This window comes from Phaethon aethereus (genome assembly GCF_964289735.1).
Source record: "Phaethon aethereus genome assembly, chromosome: 26".
NCBI classification, from domain to species: Eukaryota; Metazoa; Chordata; class Aves; order Phaethontiformes; family Phaethontidae; genus Phaethon; species Phaethon aethereus.
Window position 1 is genome coordinate 137,273 of NC_138602.1, and position 23,859 is coordinate 161,131.

Here is a 23,859-nt window from a genome sequence, read left to right on the forward strand (position 1 = left end):
GTCCTGAAGAGCATAGAAGTGTCCCATAGAACTTAATGGTGACATGGATGATGTCAAAATTAAATTCTGCATGCCTTCTCATTTCAGCAAGGAACAGACCTTTTGTCAGAGACTGAAGCAATGTGAGGTACCCATTTGATACTTAGAAATGGGAGGAAGCAGGAAGGAGGATTTGTATCTGAGTCCTTAGACTGCAAGAACAGTGACAGTAGACCTCATGATATACTTTGTGTTTTTTCAACAATTTCTGAGGGCAGGGAGGATTTACAGTTATTTTGGTTCAGTTACTATGAGAATGAAGTCGCCACTAATTAAAGTTAAATAAAACCACCACTAGCAGGGAAGTTGCACATACTTCCACCATTGCTTTGTTTGTCTTCCTGACTTCTGGCTGCCTGGGTAAATACCTACTAGGACTTGGCGTACAAGCAGACAACTGCATCAACTCCACAAAAATGCTTAATTTTGCAGGTGCTATATATGGTCTTGTAGGCATTTTTGGTCTGTCTTTCTGGATGGAAGATGAGGGTTATATCTGGTACTCACAAAATTGTGTCACTATATGCAGGGAAAGGAAGGAAGGGAGTAAATTTTTAAAAGAACAGAGCTCTTCATGAAAAATAAGAAGGTTGGTGAATAACTCTGTAATAAGGAAGTGTTTTCTAGTACCTGCTATAGCAGCGGGGGGGAAAAAAGCAATTTAAATAATTCCTGTGATGACCAATCACCCTATGTAGCCCCTAGGTCTTTCAGTTTTGCTGGGAAATAGCCTGATACAATCTGACATAACCAAAATAATGAGGAAATTACTATGTTTGCTGTGTGTTATTTTGCAGGGATGGGAAGCTGAAAATATTTGTGTTAAAAGGAGCACTTCTTGCGGTTAGATATGGTTAGAACGCTTAGATGAATAAACAGACTATAACAGCATATCACAATTGAGAAGATGCCTTAAACTGGTATATTTGCTGCATGTTTCTATGTTACTTTTCTCTGCAGCCCTTGTTCTCTTTCTCCAGATTCCTATATGATCTGGGTTCTGTTACTTCTCTTTCCTGGAATTCTTCAGGAGAATTGTTGATGTTTCCATGATTAAGATGACTAGGATGAGCCGCTCCCTCTATGGAGGCAGCTGCAGTAAAGGCTCTTCCAACCTGAAGCTGAGCTGTGCATCAACTGGAAATAGCTTCTACCACAAGCAGCCTTGATTAGGTGAAGACTTAGGCTTCATGTGGAGTCTTTTTTCTTTTTTCCTTTTTTTTTTTTTGGTACCTTTTGAAGCTTTGAGGAATTAGTAATAGTTTTAAGAGAGTTTTGAGTGAGGAATGGTAGGCAAGGTTGTTACATTTGTGTCACAAATGAGTGACTTAGGCCACTTAGAGAATCACAGTCAAAGATAGGAGAGAAAGAAAAAGTTTTAACATGAATTTGTAAAAAGTGCAACTTAACAGAATTTGATGGCAAGGTTCACTATCAGTTATTCAACATGGAAAAAAGTATACAAAAGGAAATGGAATCAGAATTGAGTTGGTATGATTTTTTTAATAGGGATTAGGGAAAGAAGAAGGAGACCCTCCCATTGAGTCACGAGGTTCAGAGTGGACCCCCTTTCTTTCTAACGTTCTCAGAGAGGAATCTAGGTGCAGCTGAATCCACTCCTAGTCACAGACTTGGTCAACAGTATGACTAAAGGGATTAAATGCAGGGGTCTTGGTGTGATGATTCAACGTATGATTTTGTGTTTTGTATAACTTTGGATGGCCACAATCTGATGTGGAATAGTAGCAATTTTAAATTCATTAACTATTAAGGTAAATAACAATGTTAAATTATATCATTTTCTAACAAAGCTTAATAACACAGCAACTTAGTTAAAGACTTAACAAGGTTCTCAAATTACACGCACAGACACAGATATACATATACATATCTAGAGGGAGAGAGAGAGAGATATCTATATATATGCACACACACACAAAGGCACCTGTTAAAAATTCCCCTTGAATTCTGTGAAATACTCACACTGAATGCCTTTGCATTTCTCAATGGATGAGGGTTGAGCCTCAAGGAGTGGGGGTTTCAGCCCAGGTCCCGTGCAGGTCTTTGGCAATGGTCCTTTAAACTTTGCAAACTTGAGAGTTTGCGAGCTGTGAGAGGCATCCCACTCAAAGGGAGGTGCTGGTCGCAGTCTGCTGTGGTCCAAGAGAACTCAAAGGGCCTTAGGTAGAACCACTGTTTATAGGGTCACAAAGTGATTGACTGTAGGCATCAGTAAAGTTCCATCCTCGTCACAATCATTGGCAATAATTCTCAAAATTACAGTGATGCCTGTACTGGTACACCCGTGTCATGATTAGATAAAATATGTTCTGGGGCTATCAGGGGATGATTAGTTACTCCCACAACTGATAGTCCTGGAACAGGCAGTACCATTCCCCACCTCAGCTACAGAAGAGTGCTTGGTACGGTCAAGGGACTCTTAACCCCTAAGCTCATTGCACCAAGGTCAAAGCTGGGCGAGAGTTCCAGGAGCAAGGGGGGAAGAGGGGTAATGCACCACCACAGTTTGAAACCCAGCTTGTGACTAACTGTGCGTGAGGTGCACACACAGCTTTGAGTATAGTGTTCCTAGTTCTTCAGCTCAGGACTGCAGCCTGGGCTGTACTTGGGCGTAGAGTTCAGATAGTCTTTCCACTGCAACTCAGCTCTGTTCCAGAGGCTGACTGTCAAGTGGTGGCCAAAAGCTCATGATTCATTATTTTAGTTAAGGGATTTTACCCATAAATAACTGGAGTGAATCTGTCATGTTCTGCCTCTGACCTTGTTGCAGGTTAACCCTGATAGGCAGCTAAGCACTACGGAGCTGCTCGCTCACTTCCCCTCCCACCCCTAGTGAGACAGGGAAGAAGAGAGGAAGAGTAAAAGCCAGAAAACTTGCGAGTTGAGATAAAAATTGTTTAATAAGCAAAGGAGAAGTAGAAGAAGAAAGGAAGAAACAAAATGAAACAAATGATGCAAAAGCAATCACTCACCACCTCCCACAGGTGGCCAATGCCCAGCCAGTTCCTGAGGAAAAGATTACTAACCTCCTTAAAAAAAAAACCCCTCTTTTCACTTTTCATTGCTGAGCATGACATTATATGGCATGGAATATCTCTTTGTTTAGTCATCTGCCTGGTTGTGTACCCTCCCAATCTCTTGTGCACCCCTCAGTCTATTCACTGTGAGGACAGAGTGGGAAACAGAGAAGGCCTTGACACTGTGCAAACACTGTTCAGCAATAGCTAAAACATTAGTTTATCAGCATTGTTTTGGTCACAAATCTAAAACACGGCACCATACCAGCTGCTATGAAGAAAATTAACTCCATCTCAGCCAGACCCAGTACAGGACTGTAAGTATAACTCTTAGATACATAGTCTTCACTACTTGTAGCAAATATTGCAGTGACTGCTGATCACAGAATCACAGAATCACTAGGTTGGAAAGGACCTTTAAGATCATCAAGTCCAACCATTAATCCAGAACCACCATGTCCCCTAAACCATGTCCTGAAGCGCCACATCCACACGTTTTTTGAACACTTCCAGGGATGGCGACTCCACCACCTCCCTGGGCAGCCTGTTCCAATGCCTGACCACCCTCTCAGTGAAGAAATTTTTCCTAATATCCAATCTAAACCTCCCCTGGCGCAACTTGAGGCCATTTCCTCTTGTCCTATCACTAGTTACTTGGGAGAAGAGACCAACACCCTCATCGCCACAACCCCCTTTCAGGTAGTTGTAGAGAGCGATAAGGTCTCCCCTCAGCCTCCTCTTCTCCAGACTAAACAACCTCAGTTCCCTCAGCCGCTCCTCATAAGACTTGTGCTCCAGACCCCTCACCAGCTTCGTTGCCCTTCTCTGGACACGCTCCAGCACCTCAACATCCTTCTTGTAGTGAGGGGCCCAAAACTGAACACAGTATTCAAGGTGCGGCCTCACCAGTGCCGAGTACAGGGGCACAATCACTTCCCTACTCCTGCTGGCCACACTATTCCTGATACAGGCCAGGACGCTGTTGGCCTTCTTGGCCATCTGGGCACACTGCCGGCTCATATTCAGCCGGCTGTCAACCAGCACCCCCAGGTCCCTTTCCGCCGGGCTGCTCTCCAGCCACTCCTCCCCAAGCCTGTAGCATTGCATGGGGTTGTTGTGGCCAAAGTGCAGGACCCGGCACTTGGCCTTATTAAACCTCATACAGTTGGCCTCTGCCCATCGATCCAGCCTGTCCAGATCCCTCTGCAGAGCCCTCCTACCCTCCAGCAGATCAACACTCCCACTCAGCTTGGTGTCATCTGCAAACTTACTGAGGGAGCACTCAATTCCCTCATCCAGATCATCTATAAAGATATTGAACAAGACCGGTCCCAGAACCGAGCCCTGGGGAACACCACTCGTGACCGGCCGCCAGCTGGATTTAACGCCATTCACCACGACTCTCTGGGCTCGGCCATCCAGCCAGTTCCTCACCCAGCGAAGAGTAAACCTGTCTAAGCCACGAGCCGCCAGTTTCTCCAGGAGAATGCTGTGGGAGACGCTGTCAAAGGCTTTACTAAAGTCCAGGTAGACAACGTCCACTGCCTTTCCCTCATCCACTAGGCGGGTCACCTGGTCATAGAAGGAGATCAGGTTGGTTAAGCAGGACCTGCCTTTCATGAACCCATGCTGGCTGGGCCTGATCCTTTGGCTGTTCTGCAGATGCCCTGTGAGCACTCTCAAAACCAACCGCTCCATAATCTTCCCTGGAACAGAGGTCAGGCTGACAGGCCTGTAGTTCCCAGGATCCTCCTTCCGGCCTTTCTTGTAGACGGGCGTCACATTGGCAAGCCTCCAGTCTTCTGGGACCTCCCCTGTTAACCAGGACTGCTGATAAACGATGGAGAGTGGCTTGGCAAGCTCCTCCGCCAGCTCTTTCAGTACTCTTGAGTGGATCCCATCAGGCCCCATAGACTTGTGGGTGTCCAGGTGGCTTAGCATGTCCTTGACTGCTTCCTCCTGGATTATGAGGAGTACATTGTGCTCTCCATCCCCGTCTTCCAGCTCAGGGGGCTGAATATCCTGTGGATACCTGGAGTGGCTATTAAAGACTGAGGCGAAGAAGGCATTAAGTACCTCAGCCTTGTCCTCGTCCTTGGAGACAATGTTCCCCGCCATATCCAGTAGGGGATGGAGATTCTCCTTGCCTCTCTTTTTGTTGTTAATATATTTGTAAAAACATTTTTTATTATCCTTTACGACTGTGGCCAGACTGAGCTCTAGCTGGGCTTTTGCCTTTCTAATTTTGTCCCTGCTTGACCTAACGAGATCCTTGTACTCTTCATGAGTTGCCTTCCCCTTCTTCCAGAGGTGATAAACTCTCCTCTTTTCCCTGAGTCCCAGCAAAACCTCCCCGTTCAGCCAGGCCGGTCGCCTTCCCCGCCAGCTCTTCTTACGGCACATGGGGACCGCCTGCTCCTGTGCCTTTAAGATCTCCTTCTTGAAGACTGTCCAGCCTTCCTGGACCCCTTTGTCCTTCAGGACTGTCTCCCAAGGGACTCTCTCAACCAGTGACCTGAACAGGCCAAAGTCTGCCCTCCGGAAGTCCATGATAGTAGTTTTGCTGAGTCCTCTCCTTACTTCACTCACAACTGAGAATTCTATCATGTCGTGGTCGCTAAGCCCAAGACGGCCTCCGACCACCACATCTCTCACCAGTCCTTCTCTGTTTGTAAACAGCAGGTCCAGCAAGGCACCTCCCCTGGTGGGCTCACTCACCAGCTGCATCAGGAAGTTATCCTCCACACACTCCAGGAACCTCCTAGACTGTTTCCTCTCTGCCGTGTTATACTTCCAGCAGATGTCCGGTAGGTTGAAGTCCCCCACAAGAGCAAGGGCCAGCGAATGCGAGACCTCCGCCAGTTGCTTATAGAATGTCTCATCCGTCTCTTCATCCTGGTTGGGTGGCCTGTAACAGACTCCCAGCAGGATGTCTGCCTCATTGGCCTTCCCCCTCATCCTTACCCACAAGCACTCTACTTGGTCTTCACAATCTTCGATTTCTATGCAATCAAAACACTCCCTAACATACAGAGCCACCCCACCGCCTCTCCTTCCCATTCTATCCCTTCGGAAGAGCTTATAGCCATCCATTGCAGCACTCCAGTCATGAGAAGCATCCCACCATGTTTCTGTGATGGCAACTACGTCATAGCTGTCGCGCTGCACAATGGCTTCCAGCTCCTCCTGTTTGGTGCCCATGCTGCGTGCATTGGTGTAGATAATTACTGAAGGAACAGTGATCCTGATTTTCAACAGGGAAAGTATATGCAGTGTGTAGTCTTGAGAATCTATGTGTGCTATCTAGGACATAAAAAGAGAGCCAGTGATGCTCTGGGGTCTTGTAAGACCTATAGCAAAGGTGTCCAGGGCTGAGTTTTGGAGCAATGTGAATCTGGAATTGATTATTAGTTCAGGCTGTACTTTCAGGAGTTGGTAGGGGCCAGACCTCTTATTCTAGCTCTCTTATCATTTCTGGAGTAGTCCAGACGTAACCAGAGTTCTATTGCTCTGGTTATATCCAAATATGTGCCGCTCTGGCTGTGTTTTGGGGGTTGTTTTGGTCTTTTTTTTTTTTAAGGCATCCAGTAACATTCAGTGAGGTTTCATTTGATTCTTTGACTGGTTGCTGTGTAGGAGGGAATTTTGCCTAATGTCTCTGAACTCTTTGAAGTGTGATGGAAATAATAACAAATTTCACTGTACTCCCTTGCATAGATACTAAAACTTTGTAGAATTTTTTTTTTTTTAAATACAAACCAGGGTAGTCAACAGCAAGTTACGCTCATTATTCTGGTATCTCGTGTGGCCCAGAATTCTTGTAGTGAAATTTTTGTTACATTTTCAGGTATACTGCGAGTATGGGATGGTACATGTCCTTTCAGAGAAGGGGAGCAACAAAGGAAAAGACTACTGTATCCTCTTCAACTCTCAGTGGGCCCATTTGCCACATGATCTGGGTAAAGCTGTAAGTACCTAGCCAGTCAATGACAGAAGAATGTATTCAAAAATGCTTTTGTTACTGGGAAACTTCAACTTTTTAACGTGGATTAGTACAACTTGAAGCAACTACTTTGTTTGCTCTACTTAGAAAATATTTCTGTGTGTTAAGATCACCCTAGGAAGTGCTGTGATGGCAATGTTCTTTTCCAAGCAGCATGCAGAGGTAATGACTATTTCTGGTTCAAAACAAAAATATTCCTTTTGCACAACATGATCAGTTAAATGAAAATGGCACTAACCTATGGTTGGGAAGGAGTTTTTGTATATCAGTATAATACAAAAAGATACCATGTGGCCTTACAAATATACTGAACTGTGACCTTTAGTGCTTTCTCAGTGGTTCATAGTTCTGTCAAGTGTAAGAATAAGTAGTTACAAACTGTGTCAAGCTTTTGTTGCATTATCCAAAGCCATATGAGCTGACAATTGAATCAATTCTTCACTCTCTTCTGTGAGAAAAAGTTACTGTCACTGAATGATGAAATCAGCAAATGCACTTTGAATGAGCTACTAATTGGGGAAGAAGTTGATAATCTACCTTAATCTACCAGTTGAGTGCTACACAGAATTATTATTGTTCCTTATCAATGTATAATCAAGTCTTAATTACCATTGAGGGCTTCATCGGGACTGCAGATTAATCCCTAGATACTTAGATATCTCAGATGCTGCAACTGCCTTTGCTTTGTGTAGACCCAGCTAATAAACTTTTGCACTTGACCTGACTCTGTGTAACCTGAAGTCAGCACATCTATGTACTGTATCCCTTTGCTTCAGTAACAGAAGTGGGAATGCAGAAGTGAATGAAGCTGGTTTGAGAGGCTTAGGGTCTCGTTTGACTAGATCCAGGCAGACTTCCCACAGTCTCTAGCATTCTAGACTTTAGGATTTGTGAGAGCTAGGGACTGTACTGTAGACATCTTGTTTCAACAGATCGCATAAAAAGTCACTGGAGACATATTTCAGTAGCTCTGTGGGAGCTAATGTAGTCCAGAATAGCTTGCAATGAATTGAAACTGAAGCACTGAACAGGTTCTGACCCGCCTTCCACAGCGCACTTGGGTTCCTGTGCTGTATCCCCTGCCCATCCTGTTTCCTTCTTCAGCTGTCCCTCTGCCTTTTCTTTCACATTCTCCCTCCTTCTCCTTCCCTCCGGTACTCCAGCAGTACAATTTATTACTGACATGATGTAGTGCACTGACCTGAGCTCAGTCTGTGGTGTCGTGCTCCGATAGAGCTGATGAGCTTTCCTGAAACCTGGACAAGCAGGAAGTGTGTGTAGAGACATTTTACTTTAGAGAAAGTTGGAGCCAGGTTGGAGACAGCCATTTTATGAATAAGCTGGGAACTACTAACAGCTTGACCCTTACTTTTCCCTGCTAAAACAATAGAGTCAGTTATACAGGTATTTGGTATTGTATCATGTACCTATGGATTTCTAATACAAGGTGTTACATGTGTCAGCTTTTCAGGTTAAAACTTTACTCTGACACTTCTCAAACCTAACAGCTCAACTCCTAGCATGAGTGGGGCTGTGATCTGCTTCTGTTAGCACAGCTCACACCAATCATCAGTTATGTGGTAGATAATTTCATTTTTCAGGTGACTTGCAAATAGAACTGTACAAAGATGGTCATCGTTGTTTAGGTTTTGCAAGGAACAATTTGTACTGGTGTTACTTCTAAAGCCTTGAAGTGTCTTGGGCTGTTCCTCTGTAAACATACCAGAGTAGATATCTTTGGGTCCGAAGAGGGCCAAAACTAAGGAATTGGGGCAGGCCTGCAACATCTGTGAATCGCAAGCAGTGAGAGAAGCAGCTTAGAATCCAGTATCCAGGTGCTTAGGATCCAAAATCTCAGCTGACTGGATATGGTTTGTTTCAAAATGGAAGTTTATTTTTGTTGCCAAATGATTCAAAGAAAATTCAAATTTAAGAAATTCAAACTTAATAACATCAAAGTGTTATTAAGCAGACATCTTTATTGCAGCGCCGGACGCATGGGGAATATCTCCTCCTAACATGCGTGCCTCGTGTTACCAGCATCTAAATTATATAGAGTACATACATTCATATTCATTGCAATTGTTAGCATATTCATGACATTTCCAAGAAATGTTTAACATACTCAAATGTCCAACGCATGCACTGTTAAACGAGTTGGTCGTCCTCTGGTGGGTTTTTGCAGTACTTGGTCCCTTTAACTTATCTGTCCTCCAGAAGAACTCTTTTCTTATCTACTTGCTTAGCTTGTATTTAACATTGTACTGGTTCTTACCGGTTCCTGCCAGTTACTTGCTTAAGTTAAAAGAAGTTGTCCACAGTAGTATCTTACCTCGCACGCAAAAGGCAATTCACAAAACTCACATTTGATTGATTTTCTATGTTAAAACCTTCTTCCTTGTCTCAGACATTTGTTTCAATCTCCCCTTTCTACCATCCTTGCGAGTTCTTTTGCAATCCCTCATAACATACCATTATCATCTGTCTGTCGCTTAAAGTACTTCCCTGTTGCGACTTCATGCTTGATCTTATTTTCCTCCAGGTAACATAATCATCCATATTCTTTTGACAATACCACATTGAACATCGAATTATACACAAGTACACAAGATAAATAGGCTTCCAATTAATACAAACACAAACAATTCTTTAACTTGTTGTTCTATCACCCATGGAGGGGGAGCCTTCTTAATCCTTGAATAGTGAATCCATGCCGATTGTTCTTTAATCTTGATAGCAGTAAAAGTTGTTAGCAGCACTTGGAAGGGTCCGTTCCACTTCTCTTCCAAGGGTTCACCTGTAAAAACCTTGATATAAACCCACTCTCCCGGCTTAAAAGGATGAATGAGATAATCCAGACCTCAAGATCTGGTTCCTAAAACTATCTTGTTTACCTCATTAAGTTGTTTTCCTAATATTATTATATATTTCTGTATCTTATTTTCACCCAACTGGGTGCAATCTTCCCCTTGGTATTGGGATTGGTATGGCCTCCCAAACAAAATTTCAAACAGACTTAGATTCTCTTTTGTTCTTGGTTTTATTCTAATTTGTAATAAGGTTAACAGAAGTGCCTGGCACCAATACAAATTTGCCTCCTGGCTAATTTTAGCTAGCTGCTGTTTAATTAGATGATTCATTTTCCACTTGCCTGTGGCCAATATGGGGTGTGTAGTTGCCAGTTCATTCCTAAAATTTTACTAACCTGTTGGTACTAATTGTGCACAAAAATGAGTACCCCTATCTGAGGACATCACAGCTGGTACCCTGAACCTAGGAATAATTTCATTTAAAAGTACTCATGTCACTTCCCTAGCCTTATTTGTCCTACAAGGGAAAGCTGCTGGCCAGCCCGGAAAGGTATCTATTAATACTAACAAATACAGAAACCCCCCTTTTCTTGGGAGTTCAGAAAAGTCTATTTGCCAGTTTTGACCTGGAACTTTATCAATACTTCCAAATTTTACAAGATTTTCTACCTTTGGATTATTCTTTAAGCATATTTCACATCTATTAACCATAGTTTTTATAGTTTGAAACAAATTCCTGGCTACTATTTGCTTCATAAGGGAATTATACAAGGCTTCAGTTCCCCAATGAATCTTGTCGTCTTCTGCTTTTACCGGTTTCGATAATATTCTAAAGGGAACTATTATTCTGTTACTTTTTAATTTTACCCAACCTGATGATTTAACTTCTGCTTCCAAATCTTTAATTAATCTAAGATCCTTCTCATCATAATCAACCAAGTCTGGTAGTGGCAAAGCTTTTTCAGGAATCAAACTTAATACCTCACCTTGTTCCGCAGCTCTTTTTGCCTCATAATCCACCGATTTATTCCCCACTTCCTGAGCAGCGTTACGCTTTTGGTGCCCCTTGCGGTGTGTAAGTGCAAACGCCGAAGGCGACTGTACCGCATCCAAAAGTCTTAGGATCATGTCAGCAGCTTAATATGTTTTTCTTGGGCTGTCAAAAGTCCCAGTTCCTTCCAGATAGCGCAATGGGCATGAACTACACCAAAGGCGTATTTTGAATTTGTCCAGATATTCACTGCAGTCCTTCAACAAGTTCTAATGCATTAATTCAGCTCTTTGTGCAGAGGTACCCTTAGGGAGTGACTTTGCTTCCACCACTTGGTCTGTGGTGGTCACAGCATACCCCACTATTCAAGCTCCATCCTTTAAAAAAAAAACTACTCTTGTCAGTGTACCAAGTGTGTTCAACTTGCTCCAGCGGCTCCTCCTTCAAGTCAGGCCTGCTTACATACACAATCTCGATGGTTTCTATGCAGTCGTGCACAACAGTCTCCATTTCCTGCTTATCACTGTCATTCCCAAAAAGATTCGAAGCTCTTACATGGTCGGTTCTGGAGTCCTGCAAATAGCTTCTTTTCAGTCATTCCCGAGCTGTCTCTGTCCCTTAGAAATCACAAATCCCAGGTATATTACTTCTTTCTTCAAGATCTGGGCATCTCTGTAATGAGACTCAATAACCACTTAGTCCAAGAAAATACAACAAACAGTCCATTCTTTACATTCTCCATCCTTTTCTGTGGCTATCAAAATATCATCTACATACTGCAAAAGAATCCCATTTCCCAGAGGTCTTTCCCAGGCCTCTAATTCTTTAGCTAATTGATTTCCAAAGATAGTGGGGCTGTTTTTAAATCCTTGGGGTAGCACTGTCCAGGTTAGCTGGGTTTTTCATCCTGAATCAGGCTTTTCCCATTCAAAGGTGAATAAGCTGCAGCTTTCAGGGGCCAAGGGGAGGCAAAAGAATGCATCTTTCAGATCTAATGCTGTGAATCATTTCTTTTAAATTAGTCAATAAGGTGTATGAGTTTGCCACCACCGAGTGTAAATCTTCAGCTATCTTATTTATTGCCCACGGGTCTTGTGCCAATCTGTAGGCTTTGCCATCGGGCTTTTGACAGGCAGAATAGCAGTGTTACACTCAAGAGCATTCAATTAATAATCTGAATTTTATAAATTCATCTATAATGCTTTTCGCTCTTCACCTGTCTTCCAATTTCAGGGGATATTGCTTTACCCTAAACAGGTCATGCTCCCTTTTTGAGTTTAACAACAACCGATTCTGCATTTTTAGCCTTTCCAAGTATTCCTGAAGCCCATAATCCTGGGTATACCTGGCCTTTTATTTCTTGTATAATTTCTTCTTCTGTAATTTGGGGTTCAGGAAGAGCCAAACTTAAAATTTCATCATAGTTCTCTTCTGGTATTTTAAATTCAATTTCTCCATCTCTAAATCCTATTTCAGCATTCAATTGTTCTAATAAGTCCCTTCCCAAAAGTGGTTTAGGAGCCTCAGGCAGGTAGAGGAATTTATGAATCCCTACACTTTTCCCAATCTTGAATTTTAGTGGTTTCAAAAAGAACGCCTTCTCAGCCCATCCAGTTGCTCACGCAATATTAACAGTTTGTCTACTCACAGGTAATAAGCTCTGATTTAATACTGAAAATATGGCACCTGTATCTATTAAAAATTCTACAAGTTTCTCTTCCCCCCCCCCCCCCCAAACTGAACTTTTACCAAGGATTCCATTAGGGAAGATTTCCCTGGTCCCCACCAATTATCTTACATGTCAGTAATCATCACCGACTTGCCTAGTCTCGGGCACCCCTTTTTCCAATGCCCCATTTGCTTACAATAGGCACACTGATCTTTCAGGAGGGGTTGATTTCCCTTAGATGGGGCACTTAACACTACTTCTCATGGCTCCTCTCCTCCCATTAGTGTTGTTTGCTGGTGGGTTCCCAGAGGTTACCTGGCCCCCTGTGGTGCACAAAGCAGCCACTGTAGCATTGGCAATTGTTTTACCCATTACTCTCTCTGACTATTTTTATTCCGAAACACTTGCCAAACAGTCTCCAGCAATTACTCTAAATTTCTCACATCTGCTCCTTGCGCTTTTAATTTTTGAAGCTTTCTCCTTCTATCCTCTGATGACTGTCCTAAAAACAACGAAACTAATTGTTGTCGTCCCACATCTGAGGTAGTGTAACCAAGGTGGTAGAGAATTAAAATAAAATAGGGTTAGAAAATAGGTTTGTGAATTTGTAGAAAGTTGTAACTATAAGAACATTATGCACCAGCTATGCTGCTCGAGAACCCACCTAACCCTTCTCATCTTGATTTAATTATCAAGGAGTTAAGTGTAACATTGTGATCATGGTATTATGTTTTGTTCTAATAACAAGTAGTCAGAAAGAAGGAACACCTTGGTCAGTTGGGTAGGTAATTATTCATTCTATAGTCTTGTCTTAAAACAAAGGACTGTGGGGTGAATGATTGCATATTGGACCGACAGCCCGTGAAGATCTATTTAGTGTTGCCAAGTTTAAATGAACTTAGAAGGAAAGGTAATTCCGGCAGGGGGAGATCGCGACCACCGACTCAGAGACCACCCACTCAAGAAACCCTCCGACTCAAAAGATTAAGGAAGTAAAATCCCAAGAAATTATAGTGAGCATGCGTGGTCGTTTACATGGTAGGCGAGGAATACTTAACCAATCATTGTATGGACACTTGATGAATATGTATTAATCTTGCCTATAAATGTTTGATTTTTGAACTGATCGATGAACACGATTTAGGAGGAACTATCCCCCGTGTTCCCAGCGCTGAAAATAAAGAATGCCTGCCTTTTAACACTACATTGGTGTTACGAGGTTTATTCCCGATTTCGGTGACAGCTTTGGCGACCCAGATGGGACACTGCTTGTGAATCTTAACGGATCTGTGGGATCACAGGACCTCCAGCCGGCACCGAGGGATTCTCGGGGTGAACCTCTGATCCCCGGACCGAAGAATTCTGAGCAAGTCCCCTGGAAAGGTAATAAGGCATTCTTTAAAGGATTGAAGTAACGTGGGTTCGAGTCCCACTAGCTCGCTCGTAAGGCGCGGCGAAAGCTACGCAGAGTAGGGCTGAAAGGTACCTCTGGAAAGGGTGAGGGTACGAGACCCTCACAAGGAATGCCTGCCTATAAGTCGCGGCGAAAGCCTTGCAAGGTTGGGCTAGGGGCCCAGGTAAGGAGGTTGGGGGATTTCTAGCAGGGGGCTAGAAGATCCAGAGGGACCCTCGAGGAGAGTAGGGGTCCCTTCGACTAGTGCCTGTGATAGTGCACAATCACACCCACTAGTCTTGGGAAGATGGGAACATTTCCGAGTAAAAGATCTATCCCACAAAAAAAAACACCTTTGGGATGTATTTTGAGGCATTGGAAAGATCTGGGAGGTGATCCTCTGACTCGGAAGCAATTAATTGAATATTGCAATCATTGGTGGCCAATGTATGTCCAAGGTTGGACAGTGGGGAGAAATGGCCAGAAAATGGGACATTGCAATATAACACCATTTTGCAATTAATGTTGTTTTGTAAAAAGGAGGGTAAATGGGAAGAAATGGCTTATGTTGATTTATTCTTTACACTACAAAATCATCCAGAATGGCAGAGACAGTATGGAATACATCTGTATGATCCCATGGTAAAGATTGTGAAAAAGGGAAAATGTGATGAGAACTCGAAACAGTGGTGGTGAAAGTTCCTTTTTCAATTACTGATTTAAGATCATGGAAAGAGACTGCAGGTACCTATCAGGAGGATCCCGAAAGGGTGGCTAAGGTAAAATGCTTGAAATTGCTTGGGCTGTATATAACAATAGAGAAAAAGAAAAATAGGTGAGGCAAGCCCGAAGGGGTGAAAAGCTACTAGCAGTTTTGGCAGGGAATAACAGGATAGGCAGAGGGAGAGGACGAGGAATGAATATTGGAGAGAGAAGGAAAATAAGCCCCGATTAGCAGAAGATCAATGTGCTGTTTGCAAGGAGCATGGGCACTGGAAAAGAGAATGTCCTAAGGCAGGAGAATTAGATCCGGCTCTCCAGGCAATTACATTAATGACTCTGGATGAAGAACTATGAAGGGGAGCAGGGGAATCAACCCTAGCTGAACGTCTGGTTACATTGAAGCTAGGGAATGAAGAAATAGAGTTTCTGGAGCTACTTACTCAGTATTGAATACATGTAAAGGGAGATTTAGTCACAAATCAGTAAGATGTTGTTGGTGCGACAGGGCAGAAGGAAAATTGGCCATTTTTAGAGCCATTAAAGTTTAAATTGGGAAAACAATGGGTAACTCACCAGTTTCTGTATATGCCTGAATGTCCACTGTCTTTGTTGGGACGAGATCTATTGAGTAAATTAGATGCACAAATAACTTTCGAAGATGGAGAAATCAAATTGTTAATACCAGAATCAAAAGCCATAGAGGCAAGAGTGTTTATGTTACAGGATTCCTACAGGGAAGAACAGATTCCAGAAGAAGTGGAAAATGCAGTTATTCCTTTGGTCTGGGCGAGTGAAATTCTGGGACGATCTAAATTGGCAGAGCTGATAAAGGTGATTTTAAAACCTGGAGCCAAACCGGTAAGACAAAAGCAATATCCTATTAAGTGGGAGGCTCGAAAAGGATTAGAGGGGTTGATTACAAAATTTTTAGAATATGGACTATTGGTAGAGTATGAATCAGAATATAACACTCCCGTATTACCAGTAAGGAAATACGGAGGTAAAGAATACCGATTGGTTCAGGATTTAAGAGTTACAAATCAGATAGTCCAAGATATACACCCAGTAGTGGCTAATCCATATATTTTACTGCCTTCTTTGAAAGAGGAACATAAATGGTTTACTTTACTAGATTTAAAGGATGCCTTCTTCTGCATATCTCTAGATATAGGCAGCCAAAACGTATTTGCTTTTGAGTGAGAAAGTCTGGCCACAGGGCGAAAGACCCAATTGACATGGACTGTACTTCCACAAGGATTCAAAAATAGCCCTACGATATTTGGGAATCAATTGGCCAAGGAATTAGAGATATGGAAGAGACAGGACCAAAGGGGAAGTGTTCTGCTACAATATGTGGATGATATCTTGATTGCAGCAGAAAGCAAAGAAGAATGTCTCGAAGTTACTATCAGTTTACTAAATTTCCTAGGCCAAGGAGGATATAGAGTCTCCAGAAATAAGGCTCAAATAGGAACAGAAACAGTAATTAATTTGGGATTTGAAATATCCCAAGGACAGAGACAATTGGGAAATGAAAGAAAAGAAGCTATTTGTCAAATTCCTGAACCAAGTAGCCCGAAAGAATTGAGAACTTTTCTGGGAATGATTGAGTGGTGCCGACTTTGGATTTTGGATTATGGATTGTATGTAAAGCCACTGTATGAGGCTTTAAAGGAATCCAAGGATCAGTATCTGACTTGGACACCTCAATGTCAGAAATCATTCAAAGAACTGAAAAAGGCATTAATGATGGCACCTGCTCTGGGATTACCTGATGTGACCAAACCTTTTGAGTTGTTTGCACATGAAAGGCAACATCTGGCTCTTGGAGTGCTGACGCAACGGCTGGGACCCTGGAGACGACCAGTGAGGTACTTCTCTGAACAGCTTGACAACGTGAGTAAAGGATGGCCAGGATGTTTACGTGCTGTGGCAGCAACAGTATTGCTGATCCAAGAAGCTCGAAAATTGACCATGGGTCAAAAGATGGTGGTGTACGTACCGCATATAGTAATAACTGTTCTAGAGCAAAAGGGGGGTCACTGGCTATCCCCCAGCAGAATGCTGAAGTATCAGGTTGTCCTATTGGAACAAGATGATGTGGAATTGAAAACCACACCGATTGTTAATCCAGCAATATTTTTGTCAACAGAGAATCCAACAGGAAATTTGGAACATGATTGTTTGTTAACTATTGAACAAGTTTATTCCAGTAGACCAGACCTGAGAGATGAACCTCTGGAAAAGCCTGATCTGGAATTATACACAGATGGAAGCAGTTTTGTACAAGAAGGAAAACGAATGGCTGGATATGCTGTCGTCACCACCTCTGAAGTATTGGAATCAAGGACACTACCTGTAAGTACCTCAGCACAGAAAGCAGAATTGGTGGCATTGAGGCGGGCTCTGCAAATAGCTGAAGGAAGAAGGGTGAATATTTGGACTGATTCTAAATATGTGTTTGGTGTAATCCATGCTCATGGAGCCATCTGGAAAGAAGGAAGACTGCTATTAGCCCAAGGAACATCAATCAAATGTAAAGAGGAAATTCTACAACTCCTGGAAGATGTGCAGAAACCAAAAGAAGTGGCAGTAATGCATTGTAAAGCTCATCAGTTTGGTCAGACGGCTGTAAATGTAGGTAATCGATTGGCAGACAAAGCTGCAAAAGAGGCCGCAGAACGAAGTATCCTTGCACTAGTACCAGTAAAACAAACAAAATTATTAGATTTGAAACTGAAGTACAAAAAATTGGATGAGCAATTAGCAAAACAATTAGAAGCATCATAAAATGCAGAGGGATGGTGGGTGACATCAAAAAAACCAGGTGATAGTAACCCTGCAAATTATGACATAACTCGCAGAGGAAAAACATGAACAAACACATTGGGGAGTAGATGCAATGGTTTCAAGTTTAAAAACATCTGTAGTATGTGTAGGAATGACAGGAATAGTTAAATCAATAATAGCTAAATGTCCAATCTGCCTTAAAAATAACCCCATGAACCAAAAGAGGCCACCTCTAGGAATGATAAAACAAGGAAATTCTTCAGGAGATTACTGGCAAATTGATTTCTCTGAGTTACCCAGTCAGAATGGATACAGGTATTTATTAGTACTAATTGATACATTTTCTGGATGGCCGGAGGCCTTCCCTTACCGCACCAACAAAGCTAGAGAGGTAGTTAAAGTGTTGTTGAAGGAAATAATACCAAGATTTGGAGTGCCATTGGGAATGTCTTCTGATAGGGGACCACACTTTGAGGCAGATGTAGTTCAACAGATCAGTAAAATTTTGTGTATAAAATGGGACTTATATACCCCTTGGAGGCCACAATCGAGTGGAAAAATTGAGAGATTGAATCAAATGTTGAAAAGACAAATTAAGTAAAATTTGTCAGGAAACATCTTTGAAGTGGCCACAGGCTTTACCACTAGCTCTCTTGAGAATCAGGATCCAACCAAGATCAAGAGACAGTATAAGTCTATATGAAGTCCTGTATGGTAAACTGTACCAGACTCCTTTAATCCCAGGGGATATGAAGGTAGCTGGGGAAACTGATTTGAAAGTGTATCTAATTTCTTTAGGAAAAGTTCTTGGAGCACTTTGGAGATACATTGTGCTGACTAGGTCACTTGCCTTGGATACGCCTGTACATCACTATCAGCAAGGTGATCTTTAAACTTGGAACTCTGAACCACTGCAGGAAAAGTGGAGGGGACCATTCTAAGTACTGTTAACAACTTATACTGCAATCAAGGTTGGAGGAGTGGAACCGGGGATACATTACACCCGAGTGAAGAAAGCCCCGTCATGGAAGGTCATCAATAGGGATTCAGAGACTACAAAGTTGACTTTAAAACATGTTTAAGAAATTATCATTGGAAAATGTGGAAAAATGGGTTTTGATTTGGAAACTGATGATGTTGGGAGCATTGTTTGAGATGATAATAGATCAATTGGAAGGGAGAGTGAAGCTGAGCAGCTAATAAACATTCCAAGGAGAACTCCAGAAGAAAATTTAATGGTAGGATTGATAAAGGAATTTGCTAATCTGCAAAATGTAACCCAAATAACCGCATGTCTTCCAATTCCAAGAGCAGTAGGTGAATCAATTCCATGGGAAATCTTAACAACAAATTTGAGCACAGTAAGCACAAGGGATGAACAATTATGCAAAGAAATAAGTAGAGGCCTCCCTGTACATGATCCCGAGGAAGCTGGACGAGTAGTTCGTAATTGTAAAAATCAAACCGAGCAAGAGGCAGAGGTTGCATGGGATTCAGTGTGGTCTATGGCTATTCTATCTCAATTTCAATATATGGCTAATACTTTATGGTGTTTTGCCTGGGACGGAACAGTCTTTACAGTTTTCCCATCAGTTAATGACAGAGGAACCACATCCAGGGAAAAGGAAGACATAGTACCCTGGTGGAATTGTAAAAAGACATGTAATTGCAGTACAGTTTATAGAGCAGTCCAAGAAGTTCCTCCCTTAGCAGCTGCATTGAAATATGGGTGTTGGTGCAGAGGACTCAAGAATGATTTAAATTTGACTAGTGTATATAAAATTAGAAGGGGATCAATATTTACTTGTAGAAGGTCTACAGTTCAGAGCCCAGGACATTTAGTTTGGGCAATGAGTGATGGAACTTGGACCACCCATTTACCAATGGACGGGAAAGTAAAACAAATTACTTTAGGAATGCCAACATTATGTCCAATCTGAAAGAAATCTCCCTTTAGGGGAGATTCTGAAAATTTTAACTTTATGGACAAAAAGATCACAAATTGATGATGATGATTGGAATGAACCCTCGACAGGAGTGAAACTTGGATGAGCCTTAGAATCCTTATTGACTCCCTTGGCAACTTACGGGAATAGGGATTGGTTATATAAGTTGACAGGTCAAGTGAAAAGATTAGGCAAAATAACAAGGAAAGGATTTAAACAACTAAATTTACAGTTACAAGCCACTTTGAAGATGACCCTACAAAATACGATGGCTCTAGATATGCTCTTACTAAAAGAACATGGAGTTTGTGGATACCTGAGGTATAGGATAGATCATTGTTGCATACATATCCCAAATGTTACTCAGGATGTTGAATATGATTTGGACTTATTGAGAAAAATAGAAAAGGATACTCAGGAAATGCAACAAGACATGCAAGAAAATTGGTTTGATAAAATTTTCAGTGGATAGGGATAAAACTTGAGTTCTTGGGTGAAGTCCTTAATTGGTACTGTGTTATTATTATTAATAATATCTTTGAGAATATTATTCATTTATCATTGTTTGAAAAAGAAATTTACAAAAAGAGCTACCATTGATAGCAGAATTACACTTGCATTGACTACAAAACACCAAAATTTAAATGGACTAACTAATAATGCTCCTACCATCATACAATAAAGTGATTGAATGTTAATAAGGAAATTAATTTGTAATGGAAGTATTGAAAAGAAATTATTTCAAAACTTCCAAAGGGGGGAAATGTAACCAAGGTGGTAGAGAATTAAAATAAAATAGGGTTAGAAAATAGGTTTGTGAATTTGTAGAAAGTTGTAACTATAAGAACATTATGCACCAGCAATGCTGCTCGAGAACCCACCTAACCCTTCTCATCTTGATTTAATTATCAAGGAGTTAAGTGTAACATTGTGATCATGGTATTATGTTTTGTTCTAATAACAAGTAGTCAGAAAGAAGGAACACCTTGGTCAGTTCTACGGTCCGGTGGGTAGGTAATTATTCATTCTATAGTCTTGTCTTAAAACAAAGGACTGTGGGGTGAATGATTGCATATTGGACCGACAGCCCGTGAAGATCTATTTAGTGTTGCCAAGTTTAAATGAACTTAGAAGGAAAGGTAATTCCGGCAGGGGGAGATCACGACCACCGACTCAGAGACCACCCACTCAAGAAACCCTCCGACTCAAAAGATTAAGGAAGTAAAATCCCAAGAAATTATAGTGAGCATGCGTGGTCGTTTACATGGTAGGCGAGGAATACTTAACCAATCATTGTATGAATGATTGGTTAATACTTAACCAATCACTTGATGAATATGTATTAATCTTGCCTATAAATGTTTGATTTTTGAACTGATCGATGAACACGATTTAGGAGGAACTATCCCCCGTGTTCCCAGCGCTGAAAATAAAGAATGCCTGCCTTTTAACACTACATTGGTGTTACGAGGTTTATTCCCGATTTCGGTGACAGTAGGATCTAAAGTTGTACTTTTACGCATGGCTTCCCTTAGCCATTCCAAAAAGTCTGAGGGCGTTTCATCCTGACTTTGTTTTACCTCATACAATTTTGACCAATTTACTGATTTTTGGAATTGCATTTTCAAGTCCAAATTTTATCCACTGATATGACTTCAATTGTCTATATTCCATACGATCATTAGGATCCCAGTTCTGATTGGTGAGAGGAACATGATTATCTACTCTACCAGTATATGTTCCTGCAGTGATAAGGGCTTCTATATGCGTTCGAGCAGTTTTAACCCCTATCTGTTTCTCTGTTTCCGTCATTGCATCTAACATTAAATTATATCTTTCCAGTCAGGATCCTGATTTTTAACTATCAATTCAAATCTTTTTGCCACCCCTGTTGGGTCGTCCCCCTGTCTGAGGGGGGCTTGTACCCTCGGTCGGACTCTGCCTCGGGTTACAGGACCCAAAGCGGCACTCCCAGAGGCAGAAGCAGATTCTTCATCAGAAGTATCTGCATTCCTTAAGGGGAGGGAGAGACTTGGCACCAAAGCCGGTGGTGGTTTAATATAATCTTCCAGTCTTTCCTCTGACTCTCCCTTTTCTTTTAACTTAAGGCAGCTTTGTCCTATACTACATGCTGAACAGCATCGTTTCAGTTTTCCCAGTTCTTTCCCTTTTTCCTTCTCCAGAGCCAGGACAAAGTGCTCTGAAGGGACTATATTGATTCCACAATCTTTCTGCCATTCCGGATGACTTCGCAATGTGAAAAACATATCTACATAAACCACTTCATCCATTTTCCCTCTCTCCGAAGGAACAACATTAGTTGTAACAATGTATTATGTTTTCATGTCCCAATAAAGGGCCATTTTTCTCCATTATCTAACTTATAGAGAGGCCACCACTGATTACAATACTTAAAGTTTTCCTATTGACACTTCCCCCTGGCACTCCCGCTAGATCTCTCCAATGCTGTAAAACACATCCCAATGGACTTTTCTTTAGAATTCCACCACTCTGTGACCCTCCCATATCTGATGCAAATTTTACCGTTAATAACCAAAATCCAATAAATGACAAACCAATAACCAATACCTGAAATGCATTAGCCAAAAGTCAGATAACAGTTAACCAGACCTCCAAATGGGGATGCAGCCCCTCCAAATGGGGAAATTAATCCCCTACCAAATGGGGACACAGCCCCTCCAAATGGGGAGGTTACTCCCCTACCAAATGGGACCTAAGTCCCCCAAATGTATACCTATAAGGTGCTAGCAACCCGGTATACGCCAACCTGCGTGCACGTCTGCACGTCTTTTATAGACAGTCCCAAATCGATCGATTGTTACCAAATTTAGGATTTAAAGATGTCTTCTTACCAGAGGGTCTTTGTCTGTTCCTGCAGTGATCCAACTGAGAATGGGAATCTCTCCAGAAAAGAACTCCGGGGGTACCCAAGAGAGTCCCAGACTCATTGGGTCCCGCAGCCGAACAGAGGAGGTCCCATCTGGGGTGCCAAATGATTCAAAGAAAATTCAAATTTAAGAAATTCAAACTTAATAACATCAAAGTGTTATTAAGCAGACATCTTTATTGCAGTGCCAGACGCATGGGTAATATTTCCTCCTAAACTTGCGTGCCTTGTGTTACCAGCATCTGAATTATATAGAGTACATACATTCATACTCATTGCAATTGTTAGCATATTCATGACATTTCCAAGAAATGTTTAACATACTCAAATGTCCAACGCATGCACTGTTAAACGAGTTGGTGGTCTTCTGGTGGGTTTTTGCAGTGCTTGGTGCCCTTAACTTGTCTGTCCGCCAGAAGAACTCTTTTCTTATCTACTTGCTTAGCTTGTATTTAACATTGTACTGGTTCTTACCGGTTCCTGCCAGTTACTTGCTTAAGTTAAAAGAAGTTGTCCACAGTAGTTTATCTTACACCATCCTCGCATACAACAGGAAATTAGATTGATTTTCCATGTTAAAACCTTCCTCCTTGTCTCAGACCTTTGTTTCACTATGCTTTTGTGCTTCACCCCAGCCTGTGTTTGTGTTTCTAGCTGTTCATACCCTGCATGATCTCAGCCTGCCACTCTGTGCCATCCTAACAATTATAACACTGCTGTACTCCTCCCACATCCTGGATGTGTGCATCAGGACAGCAACAGTGCTGAAGAAAACTAATGCAAGTGCAGATCATAACCCAACATTTATTACCAGCAGAATTCTGTACAATAAGGTGAAGCAAGGCAGGACTCTACATAATAGAGAGGGGAGCACTGTTTCAGCTTTCAGTTTTCTCTGAGAATACTCTATCACTCCATTGCTTGAAAATTCTAAATTACCGTTTAGAAACTCTGCGGTTTCTGCTCTTGACTTTTTATAATTTTATGTATGTATTTAACTAATTTCTTTCTTTTCAGTCACTCTTGCAACTGCAGGATCAGACAGCATCTGTTTTGTGTTCTCCTTCTGATGTACCTGATGGGGGATTTAATAACCAAATCCCCATGGTGATGCGAGGGAATTGCACCTTCTATGAGAAAGTGAGGCTTGCTCAGATAAATGGAGCTCGTGGGCTGCTTATTGTTAGTAGAGAGAGACTGGTAAGTCTCTTCCTTTCTATATTGCTGATACTCCTCTGATGTTAGATATTGTCTTATTGCTGGCATGTGATGCTCCTCTTTTAAATAATCTATGTGTTTGTGTTTATGCATTTACATTGCATAGCTATGTGTGGAAATAATATGGCTGAAGGAAGGATTAGTGAAGCAAAAAAGGGTACTCATTTAAATAGGAAGAGTGCTGCGCAGAGCCCATGTAACATTCAAGTCAAGGGCTCGGAATTATCCTTATGAAAGGATTCCTTATTGGAATCAATGATATCTAGAGCACAGTGAATCTAGTGCTTTAGATTCATCTGGAGTTTCACCAGTGTATGTTTTCTAAAATTAG

General features: G+C 41.9%; 1 protein-coding gene across 1 annotated transcript in view; it reads left to right on the forward strand.

The window, feature by feature from the left end:
* Positions 1-23,859, forward strand: part of SPPL2B (signal peptide peptidase like 2B) — a gene marked incomplete at both ends in the record, with an annotated part of 42,278 nt that overhangs the window by 6,525 nt on the left and 11,894 nt on the right. The window contains 2 exons of the mRNA XM_082011123.1: positions 6,925-7,044; positions 23,328-23,510. Coding sequence (XP_081867249.1) covers positions 6,925-7,044; positions 23,328-23,510 — 303 coding nt within the window. The remainder of the gene's footprint in view (positions 1-6,924; positions 7,045-23,327; positions 23,511-23,859) is intronic.